This window comes from Diorhabda carinulata, chromosome 1 (assembly GCF_026250575.1).
Source record: "Diorhabda carinulata isolate Delta chromosome 1, icDioCari1.1, whole genome shotgun sequence".
Lineage (NCBI taxonomy): Eukaryota > Metazoa > Arthropoda > Insecta > Coleoptera > Chrysomelidae > Diorhabda > Diorhabda carinulata.
In genome coordinates, this window is record NC_079460.1 from 16,745,237 (window position 1) to 16,772,049 (window position 26,813).

The following is a 26,813-nucleotide window of genomic DNA, read 5'->3' on the forward strand; positions in this document are numbered from 1 at the left end:
ATCATTAATTTGAGTTCCGTTGCAGTAAAAGTGTACTTAATCTCTCCTCAGTTAACTGAAATTCAGAAAGCTGCGATTATTGTCAAATTGGAAGATTGCTGGAATGAAAAAGTTAATAATTATAGTATAATGAATTTTTTATGTAAATACTTACCTGATAACTTAATATTGGTAAACATGGCAACAAATAACAAGTAAATTTACACATCTAAAAAATTTCAAAAATCCGTCCCAAAACTTGTAAGCTATTTCACTTAACAGAAGTGTATTTCTCTATATCGAGATCCCATCCATCACTTAAAGTAATAAAGCAAATTTTTGGTCCCCGGGTATACTCATATGGAGTGTAATGGAAGTTTCTATTCATCATCCTTGTTACAACTGTATCAAAATAATAGAAATGACTTCCAAAAATATATAAATAAATCGGGAAATACATTTCATTGGCACAATGTTCGTGAAATAAAAGTAGAAAAAATAAGATGGAAATTTTAAAACAAACGTAAGTAAATATTACAGAAGAGTTTCATTCAGAAAGCGAGGTCCCCTGCTCACTTTTGTTCCTGAACTACAGTATACTGTCTCAGATCTCCATTTATTTTGCATTTTATATTGCATTTTGTCTTTCTTTTTTTAGAAAAATGGAGTTTTTGTTTCGGGAACTTTGATATTTATATTAAATACTGTTTAAGATGTGAATAATGAGATAGGTAATTCTATTTTTTGTAAATTCAAAAATGGTTATGCCCCTTTCTTTCAATTATTTTTTATAAAAATTTGGTCTTTGGATCTTCGTTACTCAATATAAAAAGAAGAGTGTATTTGCATCTGATTATGAAATTTTCATTATTATAAGGCCGTATTTATAGTTTATATTCATATTTCAAGTAATTTCCCGAACATTTTAAAAAATTGACTTTTCTTTATTTTCTCTGGCACCACGAATATAGCATGCACACTTTTAGTTTAGATAATTATCATATAAAACTTGATTATGGTAGATAAATTATTATGTAGTTATGGCTTGTTTACAATGAAATGAGAACATCATGTTATAGATAAAAAATTGTATTGTGTGTTGCCTAAATTCAAACGGTACATATATTTATTTAATAATAATTATCCCTGTAACGTTTTCCCTAAGCAACGTAAAACAAAAAAAAGTTTGTTATTTGCAGCGCCTATTATTGATCGATATCGTACTTTTTTAATAACTTATTTAATATTACTATTCCTATATGTAAACCTTACTGTCCCTTGGATAATATTAGTAATTTTTGTTTCAACTATTGGTAGTTACTCTACGGGTAATACGTTCGGCAATGCGTAAATCATGTTACCCAGACTATTCTCATTTATTTTTAAATACTGAAAATGTAAATCTTCATTCGTTTGAAAATACAAAAATATGTATCTATTGAGTTTTCAACTCTAGTCTGATCCAAACTAGAATCCCTAGTAAGTATTTCCAAGATTTGTGATTAATAACTATCAATAGCATACTACAAAACGTATCCAATATGTATATTTTCAAATGCACACTTTCTAATTTTTTGTAGTCTTACTTCATTTGTCGTTTTCAAACTGGCCATGTTAACGGATTTATAGTTTTCAAAGTTTTTGAACTATTGAACATTTGTAACTTGTGATTTCGATGATATTTAAAGTTTTGTACGTGCATAAGTATATTGAATATTAATATTAGGTATGGTACTTATGATATATTAAGATTTGCAATAGTTACAATTGATTTTTAAATATTTGTCGTTAATTGTCATTTTGCCAAAGTGAAACAAGTTTTTTGGACTGATTTGTTATAATCATTTTGCTAATAGTTCACTTACAAGTCGTGTTTGGTACATAGTTATAGTAATTCATCGTTAAATTTCTGCATTGCCGTTTTCCAGTATGGTAAGAATTACTTATTTTACATCATTTCATTTTTCTATTGATTAACTATGATTATAGTATGTTTTAAGGGCCACTGTTATTCGTTACTGTAATATCAAGCCTTGAACGAGTTACATTTTTAATTTTAATTGATGCAAATATATACTAAAGGTACTTGAATGGGTTGGACTATTAATAAACCATATAATAGACTAAAGTTATTAGAAAATATGTTTTTTGGCAAACCAATTTGATTAACAGAATTATTCATGTAGGTAACTATTATCAAGTACATATACCACCTTCAAACATTTTCCTTTATTGTTATCAACCACAGGAAATATTTACTGCAATTTTTTAATAGAAAGTGCTGATAAGGTAACTTTAATTAAAATTTAAGAATAGTAAAAGTCAATATTAATAAGCCTCATTATATCCTTTCACATAAATTATTTAGCAATATAATCAATTATTCAATATCTAGTTGATATCCATTCATAAATAAATTTGCAGTTTCCAACTTTTGATAAAAAAAATGTGAATAAGTGTGTTGTTCACAATTATTACATATTTTCTTTTATTTTTGAACATGTTTTCGCAATTTTGCATTGAATATATATAACAAAGAAGATCTGATTTTATGGGTCCATAAGGTCCTTGATTAAGTCTGCAATGAGCATACTCATTCAATACTTAACATCAACCAAAAAAAGAAGTTTCTACTAAACATTATCTCTTTATTAATAGTCACAAAGAAAACTTTAATGCCTTGAGAAAGAGAATATATTTCCTATCTATCTTGGTTATCACTGATTCTATATATTTCATTTTATTCCATCAAACAAAACTTTGAATCCCATTTTACAAATATGTAATTAAAATCAATAAAGATAGAATGAATAGTTACAAAATTATGACAGATTTCTCTACAATATTTCTATATTGTCAAAATGTATTTATTGTTTTAATCATTTTTTTCCTTTTCGAAAATACATAAGTTCAACATTTTTAAATTTAAATTATGTCAATTGAGATAAGTTTTATTTTATATCATTGTTGTTAGCCACACTGCTAATTGCAATGATGTTTAATAAGTACAAGACGCAGATTATCTTATCAAAAGTGATTATAATCCCAAACGAACATATATGAACATATATTGAATTACTATAAACAGTAGCCGTAGTGCAATTGGTGTATTAGAATCAATGTTATACATAGTGTATGAATTGTTTTTTTTATACAATATAGAAATTTTATTATTATTTCAAAAGTATAGGTATGTATGAGTACCATAATAAATTACAATTCAATAACTAGGTAAATTGAATTCCATTCATAGAGCACCTCGCGATATTTAACATTAGAAAATTCTATTTCATTTCAATTCTTTAATTATAACCTTCAGTTACTTCTGAATATTTGAATAATAAGTTTTTGAAAGGTATATATTCTAGTGGTATATTACATTCAATACAATAATGGAATGCTAGAGTCACCCTGTTAGTAACCAATGCCAAAATAATCCTCTGTTTATTACTTCAATGCAATGATAATAAAACAATAAAATACCAGTTTTGAAGAAACCACTTCCTCTATGAAGCACATACAGGAATAGAACAGCATGTTTTCAGTAATTTCATTCACCACAGCTATTTTTAGGGTATAAAAGAATAGAATGAAAAATCATATTGTCAACAATGGAATTATAAACATGACCTTAATGTATAAGGTAGATTGAAAGACATTTTATACTGATAAGTACAGGCTAGTGATTTCAATTCAATTCGCATATCAAATATTTGAATTGTAAAAAAATGGAAATAGGATAATACTGGAAGTTGCTAGGAAAAGCATATAAAACAAGGTCTTGAAATAGATTTTTTTATATGAGCCTACAGAAAAAACAATAGGGGGAAAAGTGTCATATTACGAAATTTTTCGCTGTGCAAGTTTTTAAGAAATTGGCTTTCCTGCTAGCTTTATAAAATAGTTAGCAGAGCTATATAATTAAATGTTCGAAATCAAATGATAATTGAATTAGAATGCTTCCATACTTAAATGCTCCATTGCTCAATGATAAAATTTTTTTTCAGAGATTTAATGAAAAAAAATTACATTTTCGAACTGTCTCACCAAAACACTATCATTGGCGAGGAATTATATACTTGTGTGGCCTCGTTAGGGATTATATAATTAAATCCTCGACTAATGCTAATAAAAAGCTGAGAAATCAATGATTTTTTGGAGACGTCACGAAAAACAGGACTTTTTCTCAGTTTTTTCAACAGAACACTATTATTGGTGAAGAATTATTGACTCCTGTGGCAGGCATTTAATTATATAGGCCCTAACGATGCCACAGGAGCCTATAATTCTTCACCAAAGATAGTGTTCTGCTGAGGAAACTGAAAAATTAATTTTTTCGTGAAGGCTCCGAAAAATTCATTTTTTCTGCACCATTTAATTAGCATTAGTCGAGTATTTAGTTGTATAGGCCCCAACGAGGCTACACGAGTCTCTACTTCTTCACCAATGATAGTGCTCTGCCGAAAAAACTCGAAAACGGTCATGTTTTTCGTGACATCTCCGAAAAATTCATTTTTCCGCAGCATTTAATTATATAGGCACTAACGAACTAACTACTGGGAAAACTCGGAAAAAGTCAGTTGGTCCGTGATGTCCAAGAATAGGAAAATTTTTTTCTAAACAGAGCAGAAGCAGAGCCAATTTCTCAAAAACTTGCACAGCGGAATATTTCATATGGCACATAATTAGCACTTAATTTTCTGTTTATTGTTTTTTATGTCTGCTCATATTGCTCTGCTAACTTTCATATTCAGTCATATTTTTAGTACGTACTGGTTAGCTAACAGCTCCCAGGTTTCAATTGAAATTATTGTAAACTTACACCTGAGTGGTGCTATTGTAAGGGTAAAGAAAGAGATGATAATCTAACAAAATTGAGAAATTTCAATTGCAACGTTTTGGTTACACTAAATCTCAACTAGTATTGGTTTTCAAATATAGTAATTAAAAAAGTAACATCATTTCCAAGAGAGAATTCTAATAAAAGTTTCACTTACATAGTTCCTCTTACTTTCCTATTTCAGTAACATTTTATTTATTTTTAGCTCAATAGAATGAATGATGAAATAATTATTTTTAATTATGCATCTACACTAAATGAAATTTATTGAAAAGATGTTTTCAATCTATATTTAAATACGTAACTGTAGTTAAAATTTATATTCCCCAAAGTTGAAGCTATTTTAATACTCACCATACATTTTTTATTATGCAATGAATGCTCTGTTCAAATATTATTTTAATCATAAACATAAAAAGTGTAGACTTGACCTTGCGTCAAACACAATTGATAATATTCACTGTTATGTTTTTATTTTTAATGTTTATTATCTAGTCTAACTGGACTATTTCAGTACGTCCTCCCAACTGTTCGGTCAAATAAATTATTTGAAGATTCGGCGGGGTGAGGATAACTGTGATTGAGTCCCTTGCTTTTAAATTTAAGGCATACAGTTTTTATGGATATAAATAGATTAGTGCGCTTCCAAAATACTGTTCAATATTCCCAACTTGTATTGTCTACAGTCTTTTTCCTCGCGCCCAACGAGTTTGTTAAATTTTGGGAAACTCTTGAAAATGTGCGGATTCATTGATAATGTGAGTTGCTTTGACGGAATCTTTCGGTTTATATTTAGTTAGTTGTTTTGCCATATGTGAGCCAACAAAATTGCGATTTATACTTCTTTATTCTTACTCCGAAGATGAACTTTGTTACAAATATCATAAAGAAATATATACAGGTAATTTTTCCTATTTTACAATTTATTATTTGCTCTTGAATGATATTATTTAGACAATTTTATAAATTCTCTGAAATATGAATTCTACTGTTCATAAATTTTGAACTGAACAATAATAAATCTAATATATTTTTTAATTTGATCATAATATATTTTGTGATACGTTTATAAATATCTTCAGGTTTGATGACCATGGTATTTGGGTTAGATATTGTTTGAAATGGCTATGCCTCACTTATTCATCATTATAAATTCGACAACCCCTTGTGATTCCCTAATTCCTTGAGCATCTTCCGTCACTGACATCTGTACATCGATTCCACTTCTCAGTTGTCTTATCTTAAGGGTATTTTCTACAATTCCTTCATTCTTTCCTAGTTTTTGTTCGCCTCTGCTTCTGTGCTCATTTGTTGTGATGTCATAATCTTTTACATGTTCTTTGTTGACGTGTCAACTCCGCATAAGCCGTACAACTTCAATAGTTGTCACTATGTCTTTAGTACTCAATACTTGTTGGTATTTTCGGAAGATATCAAAGTTATATCCATGGAGCGATAATCTACTGTCACAGATAGCTCCAATTATCTATTCAAAAGTCAATAATAGTTTTTCATTAGTCTCTAGGTTTCAGATTCACGTGTAAGGATGAGAAAGTTATTTGCTTTTCATTTCTTAACTGATGTTATTGCTACTATTCAAGAAAGAGCCCAGATAGACCACCTAAAGATTCTAGTTGTCTACTGTTATTTTTTGTCCAATCTTTCTAGTTTTATTGCATGCTGGAATGACTTTGGTTTTGTTTTCGTGAACCTTTAAACCCAGGTGCATCATATAGTGTTTTCTTGTGAATTATAAGAAGCTAGGCGTCACTATAAAATATCCTTTTTCAAAAAAAAAAATAAATAAATTATGAACTCCCTCATTTGTTAGGAATTTCCAAGGAGTAATATTTGAAATAAAGAATTAAAATTCAAAACAAATATTTGAAGTCACCAATATTAGTATTTTAAATAGTTGTAAGTAGGTGTTTGATTACTTATATAAGAGAAATGGATTGCATCCTTTTTTGTATCTCGAGACTAAACATAGTTAGTTTTTATAAATAGGTAGAATAGTTGTTGGGAAAATTATCTAAACCACTTATTTTTGTTTTAGTTAAACTCTATTATAAATTTTTTTCGAATGTTAATTGTATTTATTGATAGATTAATTTATGAATATAACAAATTACTATAAATTACCCACCCCTAGTCATCGTTTTTATTGCCTCTAGGGGTAACAAGATGATTATAGTTGCCTAACCTTTTTTGAAATTCCTAATTTCAAAAATATAATAATATAATGTTACCTTCCCTCATTTCTGAGTTATTAAATGCTAAAAGTTTTAGATCTAACTAGCTGTAAATAAGAAAAATGATAAATGCAAAATTGATTTTTTTTCAATGTAAATGCCATTGGTATAATATTGATTCCTCAATATGTGCACATTTATGTACTAAACGGTTTCTGAAATATGTATCAATTGATGTATGGTTAATTAATATTTAACTTTTTCGTCGACATATTTCGCACATTTTGTAATCGAATAGTTTTGTTTTTATTTCATTTTAAAAATGTTTTCATTTCTCTCATTTATTTCTGTCAGCTTTGTGTGAAAGAAATAATAATGTAATGTCCTTGAATTTTTGGCAGCCGCCTCTGGTTTTACTCTAAATTAAAATATCGCTTGTGGCAAATCGAGTTGTGACTACTGATAATGGTATTTTATCTAAAGAAAATAAATATTTAACACCTTCTGTTTACCTATCTCGAAATTTATAAAACAAGCAAATTTTATAGTGTCATATTAGTCCAGGAGCTGTCAATCTAAAAAGCCTGTATGTAATTCTTTTCAATCAAAACTTTAGGACTTGAAAAGGCGAGATTTGCGTGGATCTGCAAAGCCGGAAAAGTATTTAAAAATATTAATTATTGAAAAAATCGATAAATGTTTCTCTCTCATGCTATGAAATGGTTTGCCTAAAGTGTATTCGATAGAAAATTTCATTCTCTTTCAGAAAAAATTTACGCAAACCAATTTTTTTGACCGGGAGCGTCAGGGAAACCTTTTTTTAAAGTGTGTGATGAGGGAGGAAATTTCTCCCTCATTACGTAAGATTATTTTTTTTATTTTGTTCGTTCCAATATCTGTTTTAAGATTATCTTGGTTTGGGGGTCAGAACGGCCGGCAAACTAGCTATTGTTCCATAATGATTAATATTAATAATTTTTTTTTATAAAATTATTTTTTTATATTTTTTTAAACACATAATAAAGGTGCTGTAGGTAAGAGGTTCTAGAACTACGATAGTTTCTATACTTTTTGTAGTTTTTATAACTGTAATAAATATTTCTACTCAATTTTCACAAATTATTACAAATACGAGGTCGGGCTATAAAATAACGAGACTGCGCGCCTAGAGGGCGCCCTATTCGGGTGGGGTAAAAAACAAGTAATGCGTTGGGTATCTAGATATCTTGTCTATGCACGTCCCAAAACACGTTTCCGACACTATTATAGTATTTATGCAGTAGCGGTTTGAAACGAACGGGTTTTTTTCTCATGCCGAAAACCATGTGTGACGGAGAATGGGAGCAACGAATCTCGTTAAATTGAAAAAAAAAACTCAGACTGAGTGCTATAAATTGTTGCGAGAGGCCTATGGGGACAATTCTCTATCTCGTGCGCGTGTTTTTGAGTGGTGTAAGTGCTATAGTGAAGGCCGATAGAGAACAGAAGATGACCAGAGCCCAGGTCGCACTGTGACTGTTTCTAACTCCGGAAAAAGTGACCAAAATCAACCAAATTGTGCGTATAGATCGTCGAATGAGCATCCGGATGATTGCCGATACTGTAAACGCCGATAAAGAAACGGTTAGAAAAATTTTACACGAGGAATTACACATGACAAAAGTCTGTGCGAAGTTGACGCCACCAAATCCTGACCGAAAGCTCTTGCATCCACGGGTCTGCTCAGATTTCCTTGAAAGGTTAGAAAAAGATCTGCTTTGAAAGGGATCCGATTTGAGTCGATGGAAGCGGTAAAGCAAAAAACGGCAGAGCTCCTAAAGGCCCTCATAAAAGAAGACCTCCAGCACTGCTTCGATCAATGGAAAAACGTATGAAAAGGTGTGTGGTGAGGGGATGGGAGTATATTGGAGGGGAGCATTCGAATGTAGAATAATTTTAATAATAAAACCCTTTTTCGTCAATCCGTTTTACTCTTCAGATAATTGAAAAACTCAAAATATGCGAATTTAAATTTTTAGTGATACTGGGTAACATCTTTCGTGCTATAACCAATACCTGTTAATCATCGAGAAGAATATGAGTCGTGGGCGCAAACCGTAATTAAAATTATAATCATTATGGAACAATATTTCTAGATTATATTCATTGACTGTAATTCTTTTTATCCAAAATGAGTTCGGAGTCTATGGATTTTGAGCTGGTTTGCTGGATATTTTCGGCCGTGTCTGAGCACGTGAACCAAGATAAACTTTAAGTAGACATTAACACATATAAAATAAAAAAAATCACGTAATGAGGTAGACATTTATTCCCTCATCGCACACTTTAAAAAAAGGTTTGCCTAACTCTCCCGGCCAGAAAAATTGGTTTGTGTAAATTTTTTCTAAAAGAGAATGAAATTTTCTATCGAATACACTTTAGGCAAACCATTTCATACCATGAGAGAGATTTTTTTAATTTTTCTAAACATTTTTCCGGTTTTGCAAATCCACGCAAACCTCACGTTTTCAATCCTTCTATTTTTGGACTATTAATTTTCATAAAAAAATGACATGAACGGTATTAAGGGCCTTTTTAGAATAACAGCTTCTGGAATATATATTTAATATTACTGTCTACTTGCGACATCCAAGTATATCAACAATAACATTGGTATTACTTAAACGCAATTTACACATACTTACCATTATTGTTGGACATGGAATACTAATCGGCCAAAACAGTTAAAAGATGAATGGCCTAGTATAAAATAAACGTTCCGACATTATATTTCCATGAGAAAATTCATTTTTATCAATGTTAATGTGCTGTTGATAGTAACTACAGGATATTCTCACTTTTCCGTCAAAGATTTTGATATGTTTAATTTCAATATTCGGTTGTAACTCCTAGCCTAGTTGTTTTATAGAACGTCCATTTCCTTATATTATCTACTGATATAGTTGAAAGAACCTTGCATTTCAATTAAAGGAATCATTCGTGAATCTAAGCAATCTATAAGGTTGGCAACTAAGTACTTTCGCTTTTTACTGATAGAGAGCCTTGTTTTATTTTTTGAATAACTTATGTTAGTGTTGTACTTTGCCGTTTGTCACGTGATACTGGTCACATTGACGTAACTTTAGAAGCAAGTAGTGCGTGATTTTTATTAAAGCTATTAATTGTGTGTTAATTTTAAATGAAGTGCAGAAACGAACACTTTCGTTAAGTTTATGGTGCTGATTACTTAACAGAGAGCACGTTTAAGAATTGGTATAAAAAATTTCGTTCTAGAGATATTTCCCTCAAAGATGAGCAACGTTCTGGTCGGCCTACTGAAGTTGATGACCAAATCAAAGTCGTAATTAAAGAGGATCGTCATATAACTGTTGAGCGGTTGCGAAGAGGCTACATGTATCGACACAACAATTCAAAAATACTTAAAATGTTTTGGGCTAGTTAATAAGTTAAGAAAAACTGCCAGAATTTTCAAATCGGAAAGGTTTAGTGTTCCACCATGATAATGCTCCTCACACATCTTTGGCAACTTGTGGGAAACTATTGGAGCTTGGATGGGAAGTGATACACATCCCCCATACAGCCCTGATCTGGCACAATTTGATTATCATTTATTTCGAAGTTTGCAGAATTTTTTGAATGGACAAACTTTCACAAATGACTATGACCTTCAATCTCACCTGGTTCAGTTTTTTGCTGATAAATAACAGAAATTTTATGAGCACAGAATCATGAAGCTGAAAGAAAGATGTCAAAAGGTTAGCGAGTAAAATGGAAAATACGTAATTAATTAAAAATGATTATTTGTTTAAAAACGGTGTTTCATTTTATACTACAAAACTGAAATTACTTTGTCGCTAACCAATAATTCTATAAGGTTTCTTTAGTGTTGACATCCCTTGCTTTTACTGGTCACACACGTTATATCTAAATTCATGCGACAAAATTTAGGAGGTGATTGCTCTTATGAAATTTAGATGGATCTTTCCTATAACAAAATTTCCTCAGTCCACCCCTTTCCGAGATATCACCCCTAAAAGTAGCGACTAAAATCGAGTTTTTAAATTTTAGTAAAGCTAGAAATTTGAAATTCTGTAATTTTCAAGCAAAGGACTTACCACGGGTCTTTTTTCAATATTCCTGTTACATTATACGGGGGTAAGATTAGCATCCCTGTATTTCATGTCAAAAGTTTTTTTCAATATGAAGTTTTTCGAAATAAAATTATAACTCAAAATTCTTGTTTTGTTTAAAAATATTTTTTATTATTTTTTTTCCAAAACAAATAGCTGCAGAGAAAAAAAAATAAACTCCCTAATGTATAATTTTTTTAATAAATTGAGTGGAAAACAGTAAAGATGGAAAATGTAATACGATTCATAATAAATTTCGAAAATGACCAGCTCTAGCCAAAATACATAACGTGTCATAGATTGACGTACACGTTCAAAGATTTGAGGAGTATTTCTTATTGTGTCACACGCTATTTGATTACGATTCTTCGAATCGTTGGAATCAACTGTGGGTGTCGTGTAGACTAATGATTTGAGGTTGCTAGTTTCAACCCGTATAATCTAATAGAAATATTTAAAAAATACTCGTGGTCAGTCCTTTGCGAGTGCAGGAAAATTACAGAATTTCAAATTTCTACAATTACTAAAATCAAATTAGTCATTATCAAATTATTTTCAACTTTCGTTTCCAATATTTAATTAAAGGCTTTAATAATTTTATTTAATAGAAATTCATAAATAATTAACTTAAATAAATTATATTTCATGTTTATTATCATGTATTATTTGTTGCAGGCTGATTCATCGCATAAAATGGATCCTAAACCGAAAGAGGGTAAGTTTATATGTTGACATGAACTTTTTGAGATAATAAAAAAGATAATCAATTTAAATTATATCTCTATGGGTACATTTCACTTAAAGCACACAACGGTTGTAGATCCTTTATATAGTTGAACCGGGGCGGTGATAGTCGTGAGCAATCGCCGACCTTTTCCGACAGCATCACGCCCTTTTATTGATAGATCAGGGCGGGCTTTCATAAGAAAGTAACAACAATTCAAAAAAGTCACTTGCGGTATCATAAATGCAACCATAAATTAAGAGAATCCATGTTGAAATTAATTTTATCTCATTCATTTCCAATTATCTTACGAGGGACTAGTTTATTAGATTGTATTACTGGTTGCATAATGTTGGCGAAATTAATATTTATTAATTAAAATCTTCATTATTACAACGCGTCGATGAATTTTATTATAGTTTACTATACTTTTTTAAGACTTTTATGTTAAAACTAAACATTAAACTATTATCTTAGGACGGTCCTGCCCTTTGAGTCATCTAGTATCGAATGAACGTAACATTCGAATATCTTTCGACTCCATTGTCCAACGAGTGGAATGTTGTGTAAACTACATATTATTTTAGAGAGTAACGATTATGATTTGTAATTGTAAATAATTAAAATTCAACATGTCATATTATTTATTAACTTAAGATAACATTAATATAAATTCAGAATGATATGAGGTAGTGACTATTTTAAATCCAGTAGAATTGAAATAATACTCGATTTTCTCTTAAACGCTATGTCAAATGTGTCATTATTGACAGTGACAAATAGTTCAATGACGTTTACTTTTTGTTAAGGTTTACTATAGATTTGAACGCCCAGTATAACACATGTTATTATGGTGATGTAGTGTTTCAGAAGAAAAATATTTATTTAACAAATTTTATACATTCTCGTCAAAAGTAAAACTGGTATGTATATGATTATTGACATGTTATTTCCATATTGCGATTAAACTTTAATATTTACATGTGTAGAATTCGTAATTGTTACTTTTATAGCCATACGTGGGCTTTCTATGATGTTTCATTTTAAGATGATTCAAATATTAATTATTTTCAGCTATCATAACTACAAGTTGATACAATACTTACAGATTTTTCAACTCATGTCTAGTATATAATGGGGCAATTATTTTTACAATTTCTAACTGATGAATATTTTGTTTATAGATATTCTCTCCCATGAATCACACAACTTGAATCCTGGAAACAGTGAACAAAAACCAGACTTTCAAGAATCAATTGAAGTATTAGAGGAAACTGTTGCTGTATATACAGAAACCCAGCGCCAATCTGTTGATTCGGAACGCCAATACATTAACACATATAATACTAGAGAATTTTACGAAGGATTGTCTGATTGTTCTGTTGCAGAAGAGTCTTTTGAGAGTAATTTTTCTATTAAAAATAAGAATCTCGAGTTTATTATACAAACGGATAGAAGGCCCTCATCCTTAACATCGCTTTGTGACCGTATTAATCTTCTTAATCTTCAAGACGAGGATTCTTTTGAAAGCAATACTGATGGAAAAATTAGTGAAGATAATAAATATGAAGATAATGAAGAGTATTTTCCAGCATATATTATAAATTCTGAAGAAAGTAGTGGTGAATTTCTACCTGCCGTGTCTACAGTTAAATTTGATGAAACCTCAGAAGAAACTAATTCAACTAAATGTGAAGACAGTGAACAACAAATATCTTCTAAAGGGTCGAATATAAATTTAGATGACAGTAGTGCTAAAGATTCCTACTTGATCAAAGACTTGAATATTAAAAATTCAGAAACTATAAAAAAATTTGAAGAAAACGCTTCAGTAGCTGATAACATTAATGAATTAACAAAAAAAATAGAAAGTACTGAGGATGCATTGACAGACCAATCAGTAAAGGCTCCTGAACTTTTTAAAGCTGACGGTATTAAAACAGTAGATAGTGGTAATCAAATTTCATCTGACAAAGAATTTAGTGATGAAATTAAATCAGCTGTAGATTCCACTGGAAACATTGAATGTGCTTCTAAACAAAAATTAGATAAAACTATTAATATTAATGAAAGTGGGGAGAAACTAGTGAAAGTACAAGCTAAAAAAAATATTGAAGAAACTTCTCCAGGCTTATCAATTGAACCTGACAGTATCAAAATCAATCTAAAAGAGAGTGAAGAACTTAATTTTATTGAAAGTGAAAAAATCCATGATATAGAGGCTGACACTACCAAAACTCCTGAAGCTTCACCTTATAAACTTTTGAGCATTTCTGTAAATGTTAGTCCAAATGAGCTTGAGAAAACCACATCATGTTTACTTGAAGATGATCTAAGCTACCATGATAGTTCTGGTGAACCCAAAGATTCAGATTCTGCAGATTTAAGTTTCAAATGTTCATCGGCTACACAAATATCGTCAAGTGGTGTTTCATCAAATGGAGAAACTGATAATCTTGGCCCAACTTTTGTAGCTGAAACTGATTCTAGTGCTTCATTCACTAGTTTTAGTGACACCATTCCAATAAAAATTGATGATCAATCTCCAAATACAACATTTAATAGTAATAATAAATGTGTATCAATAACTGGGTCTCCAAAAGCAGCTGTCCCTGAATGTTTGAACACTGAAGACAGAGATAAAGCTACTTCTGAAGTACTTGTGGAAACAAACAGTGAGAAGAGCACTAAATGTACCCAGATTGCTATTTTTTCTCAAGGAACTAATACTGAGGACTCAACTAACTCTCCCAATATAATTACTGTTTCACAAAGTACTAACACTGATGACTCATCTAACTCTCCCAATATAATTACTGTTTCACAAAGTACTAACACTGATGACAATATAAATAGTGAATCTGAAGATACATTTGGTCCAGACTCCAATAGTAATTTCAAAGTAAGTATTTTATAAAATATTTAGCTATTATAAATGTGTAAAAGTAGTAGTATACATGTTGCTTTAATTTTGTTTTGTAATTTTTATTTTAATCAATAATAACCATTAGATATATCCTTTTATTGACCTTCTAGGATTTATCTTAACCTTGTTTTTACACTTTTTGTTGACTACTGTTTATCATTTCATTTGGTTTTTCGACCTTCATATCGCACCCTATTTCAACGGTGCTATAAGCTCATTAATGCTTATTTTACAGGGAAGCCAAAATAAAAATGATTGTTTGGTGCATACACAGTTTGAAGATATTTAGTGATATAAAATGTAATGTAAAATCTACAGACAGCTTTAAAAAATTGATATGGCACTACTGTTGACGTTAGTTTAATCTAGACTTGTTGAGTTAGGACTTAGGGTGAATAAAACGAAATATGATTCGATTTGAATGTTAGTTCAATGTAAGACCAAAATATCAAACACAAAAATGTTTAAACTAAAACTCGCCCACCAAAGTTGTGTTTGAACTTAAGTAAATCTCTGTTTATTGTAAGAAAGAACATTAAAAAACAAAATAATATTGAGCAACGTGACGCGAGGCTTTTGAATTAAAATTAATTTCTCAAATCCAACATAGCCTGATAAATAAATAGATACAACTTGGGAATCACACTGGCTTCAATAAAGATACATATCTTTCTTTTCCCTCCTTTTTTTCTAGGAAATTTTCATTCTCACAGGAGGTTTTCACTTGAAAGGAAAAAGGTTTTTCCTTCTCTTATTCCATTTATGTCTCTGTCAAAGTTGTTGCCGATCTGCGTCTGAAGATTCGTTGTTATAAAAATCAGTGATTATGGCACTACAGCTTTGATTTTTATAATATTTCTCGACAAAATGAGATGGTATACTGGCTATGCACTGTTCATGGTTTATACAGTCGGGAGAAGCTCATTGTAATATTATTAATATTGACACTTTGTGCTTCACGAGGAATCCGTTGAAATCTTAAAATTAGCTTAAAGTATACAGTGGACGGAATTTTAATTTTTTTTAGGGATATGACACTATTGAAATAGGAGTGCGATATGTTGATCATTTTGGTGCTATTTAGTTTTTAATTATAAATAAATGTCATATAAATGTAATACTTTTATTGCTAGATCTATATTTTATTTTTCATTCATGACCTTTGAAGTAAATCATACATATATATAGTATAAAAGATAAATATTATCACAGTATTATTAAACTTGATAAGATGATGATTCAAAATAATCGAGAAAAAGTAATGCAAACTTCTCATTAATGTACTAGTAATTCAACAATATCTCATTATTGTTTTTTGTTGAAAGTACTTGCTGCTAAAATTTTTCCTGTGATGAATCAGACATCAAGTCATTTTAGCATAAAATAATAATTTCAATGATGAAATAATTGAATAGGTGCTATGTGATATTTTTATTGCAAATACCAAACTAGGAAGGTTGAATTTTCAGAAAACTTTTACTTTATATATTTTTTAAAGAAGGCCATACCAATACTTAACAAGATTTATGAGATTAATTCCATATAGAGAAAATTAATTGACGGTGGGAAATCATTTTAGGCCAGATTCTTTGTATATCCTTGAAATGAATGTACAGAATATACAAATTGAACTGCATGATATTAATTGCTTGAACAACAGCCATTTACACATTTATAAATTATACAGTTACTTCTCCAAAACTATTTTCGTGTCCCTAAATACTCAAATGTTATTTATTTACACTTTGAAGTATGAAAAATGTGCTTGCTCTTATTTCTCTCATGTGAATAGAAACATAGTAAACATATTGTTTTTACCAGGATATACCAGGCAATGAAGAAGCAAACAACCTTGCCAAAAAGGGGCGACTCCATATTTTGGATGAGAGCCCTTCTGTGGCCTCATGAGATGTTACATCAATAACGAACTGAATATATGTCTAAATAATCAAATGGAGTCTTATCAGAAAATACTCCAGGTCTAACACAATCCATATCAGCTAAGAAGTTCACAAAATTTCTTACGATATCTATAAATGACATTGAACTGTGATTCTGTCTTCTGACAAGTTCATTGTCCTGTTAAATATCACCACAAGACAATAGGTATGATATAATACCTCAACTGCATATTCTATGAGCAAGCCATAGGAACAACAGAGTATCTACTTTGTGTATATCCTATCCATTTCAACAAAATGGCAGGAGTAGGGCAAACATCTTGAGAAGTGGATTATAAAAACCCCCTAAAACTAGCATTCTTTGGGAGGAGTCTACTTAGTTTAGAAGCATAACAATCAAATGTGTAGTTTTATACAAAATATCTTCTAGGTATAGGTGTAAAGTTGCTGGAATACCAAAAAGACTCCCCAAATAATCTACAATCTTACTTCTATTTTTTTATGAGCACAACTGTTTTAAATTAATTATTTAGTGTCAAGAACGAGAAATACCCAAAGTCTTTTTTTCTAGATGTCTGATATGGTTGAAAAATTAAATCAGCAACAGGCTGAAATATCAGACTTGAAACTTAAACTGAATGCAGCTCAACAACACAATGCTTCTTTAGAATTGCAAATTCGACAAAATGAAGAAATTGTTATTAAGGCACAAGCAGAAGCAATAAGAACTGAACAAACGTATCAACAAGAAGTCAAGCAGCTTAAACAAAAAATAAATGAAAATTCCAAAATAATTGAGAAAGATAGGATTCAGGAATTGGAGGAACAGTTGAAAGAAGCTAAAGCAAGGGAAGCAAAACTTTTAGCTGAACTTTCTCAAAAAACCAAAGATGATGTGAATTATCAGTAAGTAAAATTGTAAAAATAATTTCACCTGAATCTCTACTAAAGTTAAAACATTTTTACATTTAATTTAGCTCATACTTTTATTAAAATTATCTTTTAATACTGTATCTTATAACATATTATCAATTATAGGAAAATCATGAACCAATATGAAATTACTTTAAAGAACAGGATTGCCGAACTTAAGAAATTACAGGAAGAACATGATACTACGAGGACTCATTTGACAAATTTGGAACTGGCTTTCTCTGATGTGCATTCGTAAGTTGAACAAAATTATCATAAAGTATACTGTTAATAACTCTTTTTTATGTTGAATAATAGCAAATATGAAAAAACCAAGGCTGCGCTTCTAGGTGTAAAAGCAAATGAAGAAAGCTTACTTCACAACTTGGAGGTAGCTCAGTCAACAAACATTCAGCATGAAGAACGATATGAATCACTTAAAGCCCATGCCAGAATCCAAATAGAAAAGTGAGTAATTGAATTAATATATAGAAAAATACATCCAACATTATAGTGATACTTGTTATTAACATGTTATTGTGTTAGTGAAAAAAGATGGCTTGAAAGCAAGTCCATTAGCCACAGAATATTTTAATTTGACTACCTCAATATTAATTTTAATATCCTTGATCTTTGCTTTGCCAACAGATCTTAAGTATGATAGTTATCTATGCTTAAAAGATGTGTGAGGTTTAAAGGTAGGGAGTAGTTTTGTTCAACAAGTAGCTGTATTAAATTGTGCTGTATTAAATTGTTTGTTTTTTGAAAGCAATTGCTGCATCCAAAGAAAATCTGATTTAGATCAGGTATAAGCTGATGATTGTATGATATGAAACAAAAAACAACTCCCAACGTTAAAAGACTTGGTCCTAAAGTGATTATAAAACAATAAATCGAAAGCTTAGCGACGATAAACCCACTAAACATGTGCCCAGAGTAGTTGTGCCATATAATCAATATGCAACTCATATAACAAACAAAGACTGAAAATAAATTTGAACAAATGAAAAATAAAAGTGAACAAGAGAAAAAAGATATGAGTTCGGAAAAAAGTCATAAATTCCTATAGTGGAAGTGCCTACAATTCGAATTAATCAACAATCACTAAGTTCAGATTCTACACCAACTTCTGATGAATCAGACACAGTATCTGTTATTAAAAAAATCTAAGTGTATCATGACTATTCTTATTTCCAAATAAAATGGATAAAATTTCGGAGTCGTGTAATTAAAAATATAGGATAGAGATGAGGATAAGTTATGATATATTTGGCAATAGGTGTTATTTGAAGATCGTGAAGTGTTATCCCAATGTTTCTGCTAGTATGCGTACGTTTTATCTTTTATTGAATTAATCGCATTTTCCTGTACATGTAGAAAAAACTCCATTAAGTACTGAATCTTTTGCTAATAGATCAATGTTTTGCGAGGCCGCCATGAATGTTTTCTGTCGCCAAAGATGTTGGATGTATATTTTTCACTTCGAGGTATTTTTAATTCGGCGGAAATGGTACGGTTGGTTTTGTTGCAAGAGTTTTAACAGATAGTTCATCGGATTTACCCATTTCAAAACTTACAAGTCCAAATTTGCGAAAACTATAACAATTAGTATATGAACTTCACAAAAAGAATAATAAACAAATCAATAAACAATATATTTAAAAAAAGTGTGAGACGTATATTTGGTTGCATAACTATTAGTGCGAAATTGCACTGAACAAATTTACTTACGATACCACACGACAATATTATTCTTTCTACTACATATCTAAATGTAAAAATATTAACTACTACCTATGTAATTTCTTTTACATTATAAAAAATAGTAGCAAAGGCAAGTGTATATTTTTAAATAACAGTCAAGTTATAAAAGTAGATGTTCAAAATATTACACTTGAAACATTAAGACGTGAATTCTTTATTGTTAAATCTAGTAATCTGAAAATTAATTGGTAAAATTATTTAGAAAGTTTAAATAACATAAACCCCTCATAATTATTAAGAATCAAAATTTAAATATACAAAGAATTATATTTCCAAATACACTGTAAAAATACATTTATTCATAGTAGGTATTTTTTTGGACTGATTTGACTTCGATTTATGTATGAAACGTCTTAAGATCTAGTAAGTTTGTGGTTTGTAACTGAAAAGAAGAATATGTTTATAGTAAGTTTTAACATGTCGCATTTACCAACAAAATATAAACATATCTGGTATAAAGTAGATAAATAACGAACACTTTTATTTTTGGTTTGTAAGACACTGTTTCGACCTTCACTTCTCAATATGAAAGTGAAATTTGTTACAAGTGTATTGTTTTGAAATTTAATGAATGCATTATGGGGTGGAAATAAACTTTTAACCGGTAGCGTATATGTAGGTAAAAATAATAAATTCAGTGATTACATAAAATTACCTGTGATTATACATAATCACCACTGAATTTGGTAAATATGATAGATTATTTCACATTTATCAAATTTGCCAGTTAATTTATGGAATCCCCAACTCGCAATGGGTAATGTGATAAATTCCCTTACTTTACGAAAATTCGTTCAGTTTGCTTCTGTTTTGCGCTGAGATCAGTTTTCAAAGAACTGAACTTATCTACCTCCTCAACGGTTTATTATGCCTCTATTAAGTCGCATCTTCGATATGCCCTTCCCTTCTGGGGTACGTGTGGTGCGACTCAATTTGAGCAAATCTACAAATCTAACTCTTCCTCCCTTATTCAATATCTTACAATGCAAAAAAATGCATAATCACTTGCCAATTGAAATCAAATTGTTATCATCTTTTCCCGCGTTCCGCAATAATTTGAAGACATATTTACTAGAAAGTGCCTTCTACGTTAAACGACTTCTATTCTAAGAATAATATTGAATTTCGGGCAAACTGGCTTAATTTTGCTGTAGACTTATATACTAATTATTACCTATAAATTTTTTATTTATTGTGGTTTTCTTCAGTATATTGAATTTTTATGTTATTTGTATTTTCATTTATGTTTGTTTTAGTTTCTACAAATTGTAACAATTTTTTGATAATAAAGCATTTCTCTCTCTCTCTTTCTCTCTCTCTCTCTCTTTCTCTCTCTCTCTCTCTTTCTCTTTCTCTTTCTCTTTCTCTTTCTCTTTCTCTCTCTCTCTCCCTCTCTCTATCACATCCCCCATTACGAGTTGGAAATTTTATAAACTAATCGGTAAATTTAATAAATATCAAATAATTTATCATATATACCAAATTCAGTTGTAATTATTTATAATCACCAAGAATTTTATTTAATCACCGATTTATCATTTTTACAACTGTAACAGGTATACTAGACATATCTGGTAATCTGATACAAAAAGATTGGTTTGTATTCTGAATGTATACTGCACGTCCAAGTCCATCCCTAGTCTTAGATCCATCAGAATATATTATTGTTTGACATGTTATTGACAAGTATGTAAGCTTGAGTTTTAAATCAATTGATTGTTGCAGATCAAATAAAGAGATTCATGATGCTAAAGAACAGCACGAACAGGAAATCAGCAAATTAAAAGCATTTGTCCGAAGATTAGAAATTAAAGTCAGCTCTTTAGAAGTATCCCTAAAACAAAAGTCAGCAGAATGTGAACAGCTCTCTAACCTTTGTGATGAAGTTACAGGGAAGAAAGTGTAATCGAATTGAGTTAATTTTCTTGTTAGTGAGTGAACCCAGTCAACATTTTTTATTTCAAGAACTTGTTAGTTGTGTTGAATTTTTTATTAATAATCTGTATATGGAAAATTTATTATCGACGTGTATACTATCGCTACTTTCAATTCTAATGTAATTATTTGCTAAAACGACTAGATTGAAAATATTATTGGTCCTTTAGATGCTATATATTTAGGTTAACGTATAAACATTTATAACTTAGATTATAATATATTTATCATTCTGGCTTATATCTCTAACTTGAATGGCGGGAAGATTTTCTATATGCAGATTTATCTATTCAAGTGTAATATATTGCAGATATTACTTAAATAATTTTTTATATAATTCCATTAAAATAGAAAAGGTGATTAACTTTTTGCTCAGCAGAGTTGCTTATAAAATATATTTTTTGATGGCATATTAGTTTGAAATGGTTCAATAACCCATATCTATGTCTTTACTAATTGCAATTTCATATTTAACTTCTGCGTGATATAACCAAGTGGAAACGTCACCTAACAACCTTGAAAACTACTTAAAGCTCTCTTCCATTTGGTTTATTAGTGGATTGAGATTGAATTAAGTATTAATAGAAACTGTCTAATGAATTATTAATAATATTAAACTTAACACAAATTTTAAACCACATTTAATATATATATATTGCAATCTGTATACTTGAAACGCTGATTTTATTTTATTTGTTCGGTGTTACTAGTTGGCTAATTTCTACAGCATTGCGACTACCAATCATCAGTTATTTTATGAATATATAGGGGTCTATTCTTTAACCAACCAGTGGTTATATTTAACCACAGTGTATAACCATTTTTCGTATTCTATAATCAAAACTTTGGTCGTACATGTAACCAACAGCGGTTATAGTGTTGTTATAGTATTATTTGTATCGACAAGGTGTAAGAATATAGAATAATTTAATTACAATAACATTTTATTTTGAGATTAAATAGTTACTCTAGGAAACTTTATTGATCGACATGAAAAGAGGTGACGGTAAATAATAAATTTTATGTTTATAATCTTCAGATTACTTTCCATATTTATCTTTTAGCAGTGAAGCACGTGTAATGAACTGAAATTTGCGAGATATGAGCGACGTGTTTCAACATCATAAAAACGTTAACTATCATTTTTATCCCAACGTGAATATCCTGGACTCTGAGATCAAACCCTGTTATGATAAAAGAACTTCCTTACTACAATTTTATTTTATTTTAATGATTCTTCTTTCGTCACTTTCATATTTTGGTTATTTGATACATTAGTAATATTGTGTTATGTATCAATTTTATAAATTATAGAAAAACTCAACAGGCCCTAAAGGTACATGGCTTGGAGTCGATCTACTGTTTTCCTCCATTTATTTTTGTTCATGGCTGCTTCATGCCAGTTCTCTTTTCTATCCTTTCTAGATCTTCTCTACATGCTTCTATCCATTGTTTTCGTGGACTTCTTTATCGCTCCTCACCTCAATAAGGATATTTTCACCCAACTATCTTCGTCCATTCTGGCTATATGCCCCAACCAATGGAGCCATTTCCTAATGACCACATATTCCATCTCATCTTGACCATACGTGCTTTGATTTCTGTGTTCGTTCTTCTTCTCCGTTGTTTTCTTTTTTGTTCATAGTCCATAGCTATAATTTAGACTGTATAAAACTCTTTATTGTAGCAAAGTAACAATTTCGAAGATCATAATCTTTCTTCTGGTACTTCATTACTAATTGCTAGGAAATTCTTATTCGCAAAATTTGAATTTATAGACTGTAAAATTAGATATAAACTATTGTAACACCATATTTTTTATTAATTTTCAGTATTAATTGTTGTTTCAACATTCATCTAGGGATGTTTGTTGTGTTTTCGTTTTTTAGCGTTACGAAGAGATGCCATTGTTGACAGAACGTTTGCTCTCCGTTTTGGCTGGTCTTCAGTTACTTAAAATGTTTAAGATACCAGTTGTATTATAATCACTCTAATATATGAATGTTCCAATTCTCATGTAGTTTTAAATGCTAGTGATATTAGAATATTTATTTATATTTTTGGTATGCGGCCATAATTATAATATAAATGTTATATAGGACGTGTAGATTTAATTGATTTGGTGTAGTATTTGGAATTCTTCTCAGCTCTCAAGTCTCTTGAAATCATTAACTTGGAATAAGACTACTCCCGTAAAATTTGTACAGAATGTATGATACCAAAGAACTATGTAATAAGTAAAAGAATAAGACTTGTTTACAAAAAGGAATATAGAAAAATATGAAATCTAGAAACTTGACAAATATCCAATGTCAAAATTTTATACTAAGAGAGTATTAGAGCCAAATACAAATTAAGTAGTTGTAGGAGTTTAGGAAGATGACGTTTTTTTCGTAAATTTCCGTTTTTAGTGATCTATAAATGCAGATTCGCGTAGTGCATTTCCCATGAATTGCTACACATCACTTCCCGTTACCAATAACTTTTCTACTCTTTTAGTTGATGTAATCTGTACTGCCATAATCATTCTGATGCAATTGATTTCACTTTAAAGTTGGGGTTCATACTCATGCTAAGGTATTGTGCCATTGTAATTTCTTCCTATCATATGTAGATCTATGAAGGTACAGAATTTGATTGCAATACATTTCCGTCCAACTTTTGTTTTCCATAAAATAGTTGATCCTCTTTGAAAGAATGTCTTTGCCAATTAATTTTTGTTTATTCAATGAAATTTTTTTTCCAAATTTATATTAAGTATCTTGTATCAAGTTTGATTTCCCAGTAGTTATCTTCTATTTTATCTACCATTTTGTATTTTCCATACTTTTCCCGTTGAATAAATTTACACTCGTTCTTACATACTTTGTCATTACTACTTTCCCCAATGGGTCTGGAACGATGTCGGGTTTAAGTTTTTAAATGATTGGTCACGCCGTAATATAAATTTTGCAATTTAACGCACGTATCTGGTACTCATAATAGCGCTGATATAAATTTTTAAAAGTAATATTTTTACTCTTTCCTCATTTCTTCATGCAACGCGCCAATCGCTTGCTTACGTCACCAGCGCCGATCGAGTTTCGCCCGACAAGCAGCATCCACACCACGTTGTTTTGTTTTACCATCCTATCCCGTAGTATTAGTTGTATTTTTGTTAAGTCAAGTTAAGCCTAGATCGACAAAGGTTCGTTATAAATATGTACCAACACCACTAATTAAAGTAATTTTAAATATCCCTAAGGGAGAAAAATTGCGGAAAAAATGGTGTGATGTAATGAAAAAGGACAGTAAAAGTTATACTGTTTTATAAAGTACAAGTGATCGGTTTTGTTGTGAAGATCATTTCGAGGTAAATAGGTACTTTCATTTTTTTCATAGCATATTCAAAACTCAAAACTTACGATACAGGTTATGTTACTTATTTTTGTAACAATAATTAATGTAGTAGTTTTAAGGTGTTACTTATGATTTGAGTTTTTTTGTTTTTTTGTATTTGCGTGAATATTCTTAAGGAAAAAAAGAATCACCACCGGTTTTTCAGAACTAATAATCTTTAGAATTCACGTTTAACATGGAGCAAATTTGATCCCTAGAGTATTTTTATAAGTAAAAAATAAAATCGTCAAAATGTGGTATGGAAGGTAAGTTGGAGACACCTTTTGCTAGTTATGAGGCATTAACTAAATTAAATTAATAAAATCTAGGGGTACTAACATTTCAAACATAACAAAAAAATAGTTTTTCCATACCTCATTTTATTTTGTGATGAAAATTCGACACTTTTTTACTCTAACACCATAAGTCCAACAAAATCGAAGCCGAATTTGCTCATTTGTAGCAAAATAAGTAGCCATTGCAACGGAGTCTATTTGGGGCAAGCCTGAATAACCACGAAAAAACCCCTGCTCCATTTTGATCAACAAATCAATTCTGTCGTCAAAATAGCGCTTTAGCCAGTAGCATTTTGTCAAACCGGCTGTTCTCTTACAAAATCGGCGCTGTTGACGTAGTACCACTAGTATTTGGAACGGATCTGGGCGATATCAAATGTATCCAGACTTCTAAGCTTCGTACGTTTGTCAATAGAAATCCTATCGAAATAAGCACCTTTATTTTTGTGAAATTAAGTTTTATTTATTGTCATTAGAAAAGAATATACTGTTTTTTTAAATTTTCCAAACCCATTCTTGAAATCCTCATTTCAAATAGCGGTATTTTAAAAAATATATCGGTAAGGGGATCAAGGGGACCAAAACTCACAAATCAGAGCAAGAAAACGGAAATCTCTCTGAACTTTATTACAATAATTTGCATATGTTCGACTTTTTATAACCAATGTATATCTGTGTTAACCTATCTCCCAACAGTGAAACGTTATTTATAATGTAATTGATCTAGCATTACATATTTATGTTTGCAAAATGAGCATTCACATGTTGAATATTAAAAAAATTTTTCGTGGTATTTGTTGTATTATTTGAAATAAAAAAAATGTTTTCGCGCTATACGGGATGTCTTACTGGTTGAGACTTGTTGACAGAATAATAAGGAATTGTATACTAAATACTGCACTGATAAAAAGTTACTCTAATATTTATTAAATATGTGTATATCCCAACGTGATTCTTATTTTACTTACACTTACAGGAACTATTTATATTGAATGTTCTATTTAGGACTGATTTGTAGGAGAATTCCGATTTTGGTGATTTAAAATTTTATTATCAAAGCGCCGAATAAAAAAATAGAATGATCGATACCGGAAGGCGTAAAATATCCTTAACGATTTACTGGAAAATATATTTTAGGTGAATAAATGTATACAAAAAAATTGTCCATTAAAATTAGGTAGTTGGTAATTTTCTAGTGACTTATTTTTTTTTAAATTGTCTTAACAGGGTTGCCCCAGTGACAAGAAATCTTCAACGCAAGATATACTTTTTCAGGATAACGGATGTGGATAATTTTTTGACAAAATTTATACTCTTAATCTCCAAATACAATAATATCAAATTGTTCTCAATTTATTTAAAAAACGATTCAAAGTTTGAAAATTCTGTCCATATGTCTAGAAGAGCTTATATAAATAATCCAAATATTTTTTTGGCTTTTGCTACTAATGTAAAATAACAATATTAAAGAATTGTTGGTATGTATTTAAAAATTTCATTCAATTGGCAGAAAGACTAAATAATGAATGGAAATCCTCAATTTCTCCTTCAGATCTTAGATATATTGTGAATCATAATGTGTAAATATTATCTGCACTTGAAATATTTTCATTAAATTCTGTAACTATTTTTTCTTTTATTTATACAATATTGCCTCTCTCCTCGTATATCCTTTTTATCCCAAGGTACAGATACATATGCAAGTTTGAAAAAAATCAACCTAATTGTCTTCCTTAGAAACAAAAATATAACTTTATTCTTCATTTTGATTTTTAGAGAATCTTTATATTCCAAATTAACGAACACATCCAGGGTTAGAATAAAATTAGAACTAAT

At 30.1% G+C, this 26,813-nt stretch overlaps 1 protein-coding gene across 3 annotated transcripts; it reads left to right on the top strand.

Annotated features, from left to right (window-relative positions):
• The first annotated feature begins 1,555 nt into the window (after positions 1-1,555).
• On the top strand, positions 1,556-26,604 carry LOC130891872 (dentin sialophosphoprotein-like). 3 transcript variants are annotated; one of them, XM_057796951.1, is made up of 7 exons: positions 1,556-1,911; positions 11,817-11,856; positions 13,050-14,767; positions 17,264-17,598; positions 17,731-17,859; positions 17,923-18,072; positions 21,094-26,604. In XM_057796951.1, the coding sequence occupies exons 1-7, from the start codon at positions 1,909-1,911 to the stop codon at positions 21,272-21,274; spliced, it is 2,556 nt and encodes an 851-aa protein (XP_057652934.1). In that variant the 5' UTR covers positions 1,556-1,908; the 3' UTR covers positions 21,275-26,604. The 3 variants fall into 3 exon arrangements, with proteins under 3 accessions (XP_057652934.1, XP_057652926.1, XP_057652918.1); XM_057796943.1 differs by lacking the exon at positions 1,556-1,911 and adding an exon at positions 5,233-5,577; XM_057796935.1 differs by lacking the exon at positions 1,556-1,911 and adding an exon at positions 5,327-5,720.
• Positions 26,605-26,813: the final 209 nt, after the last annotated feature.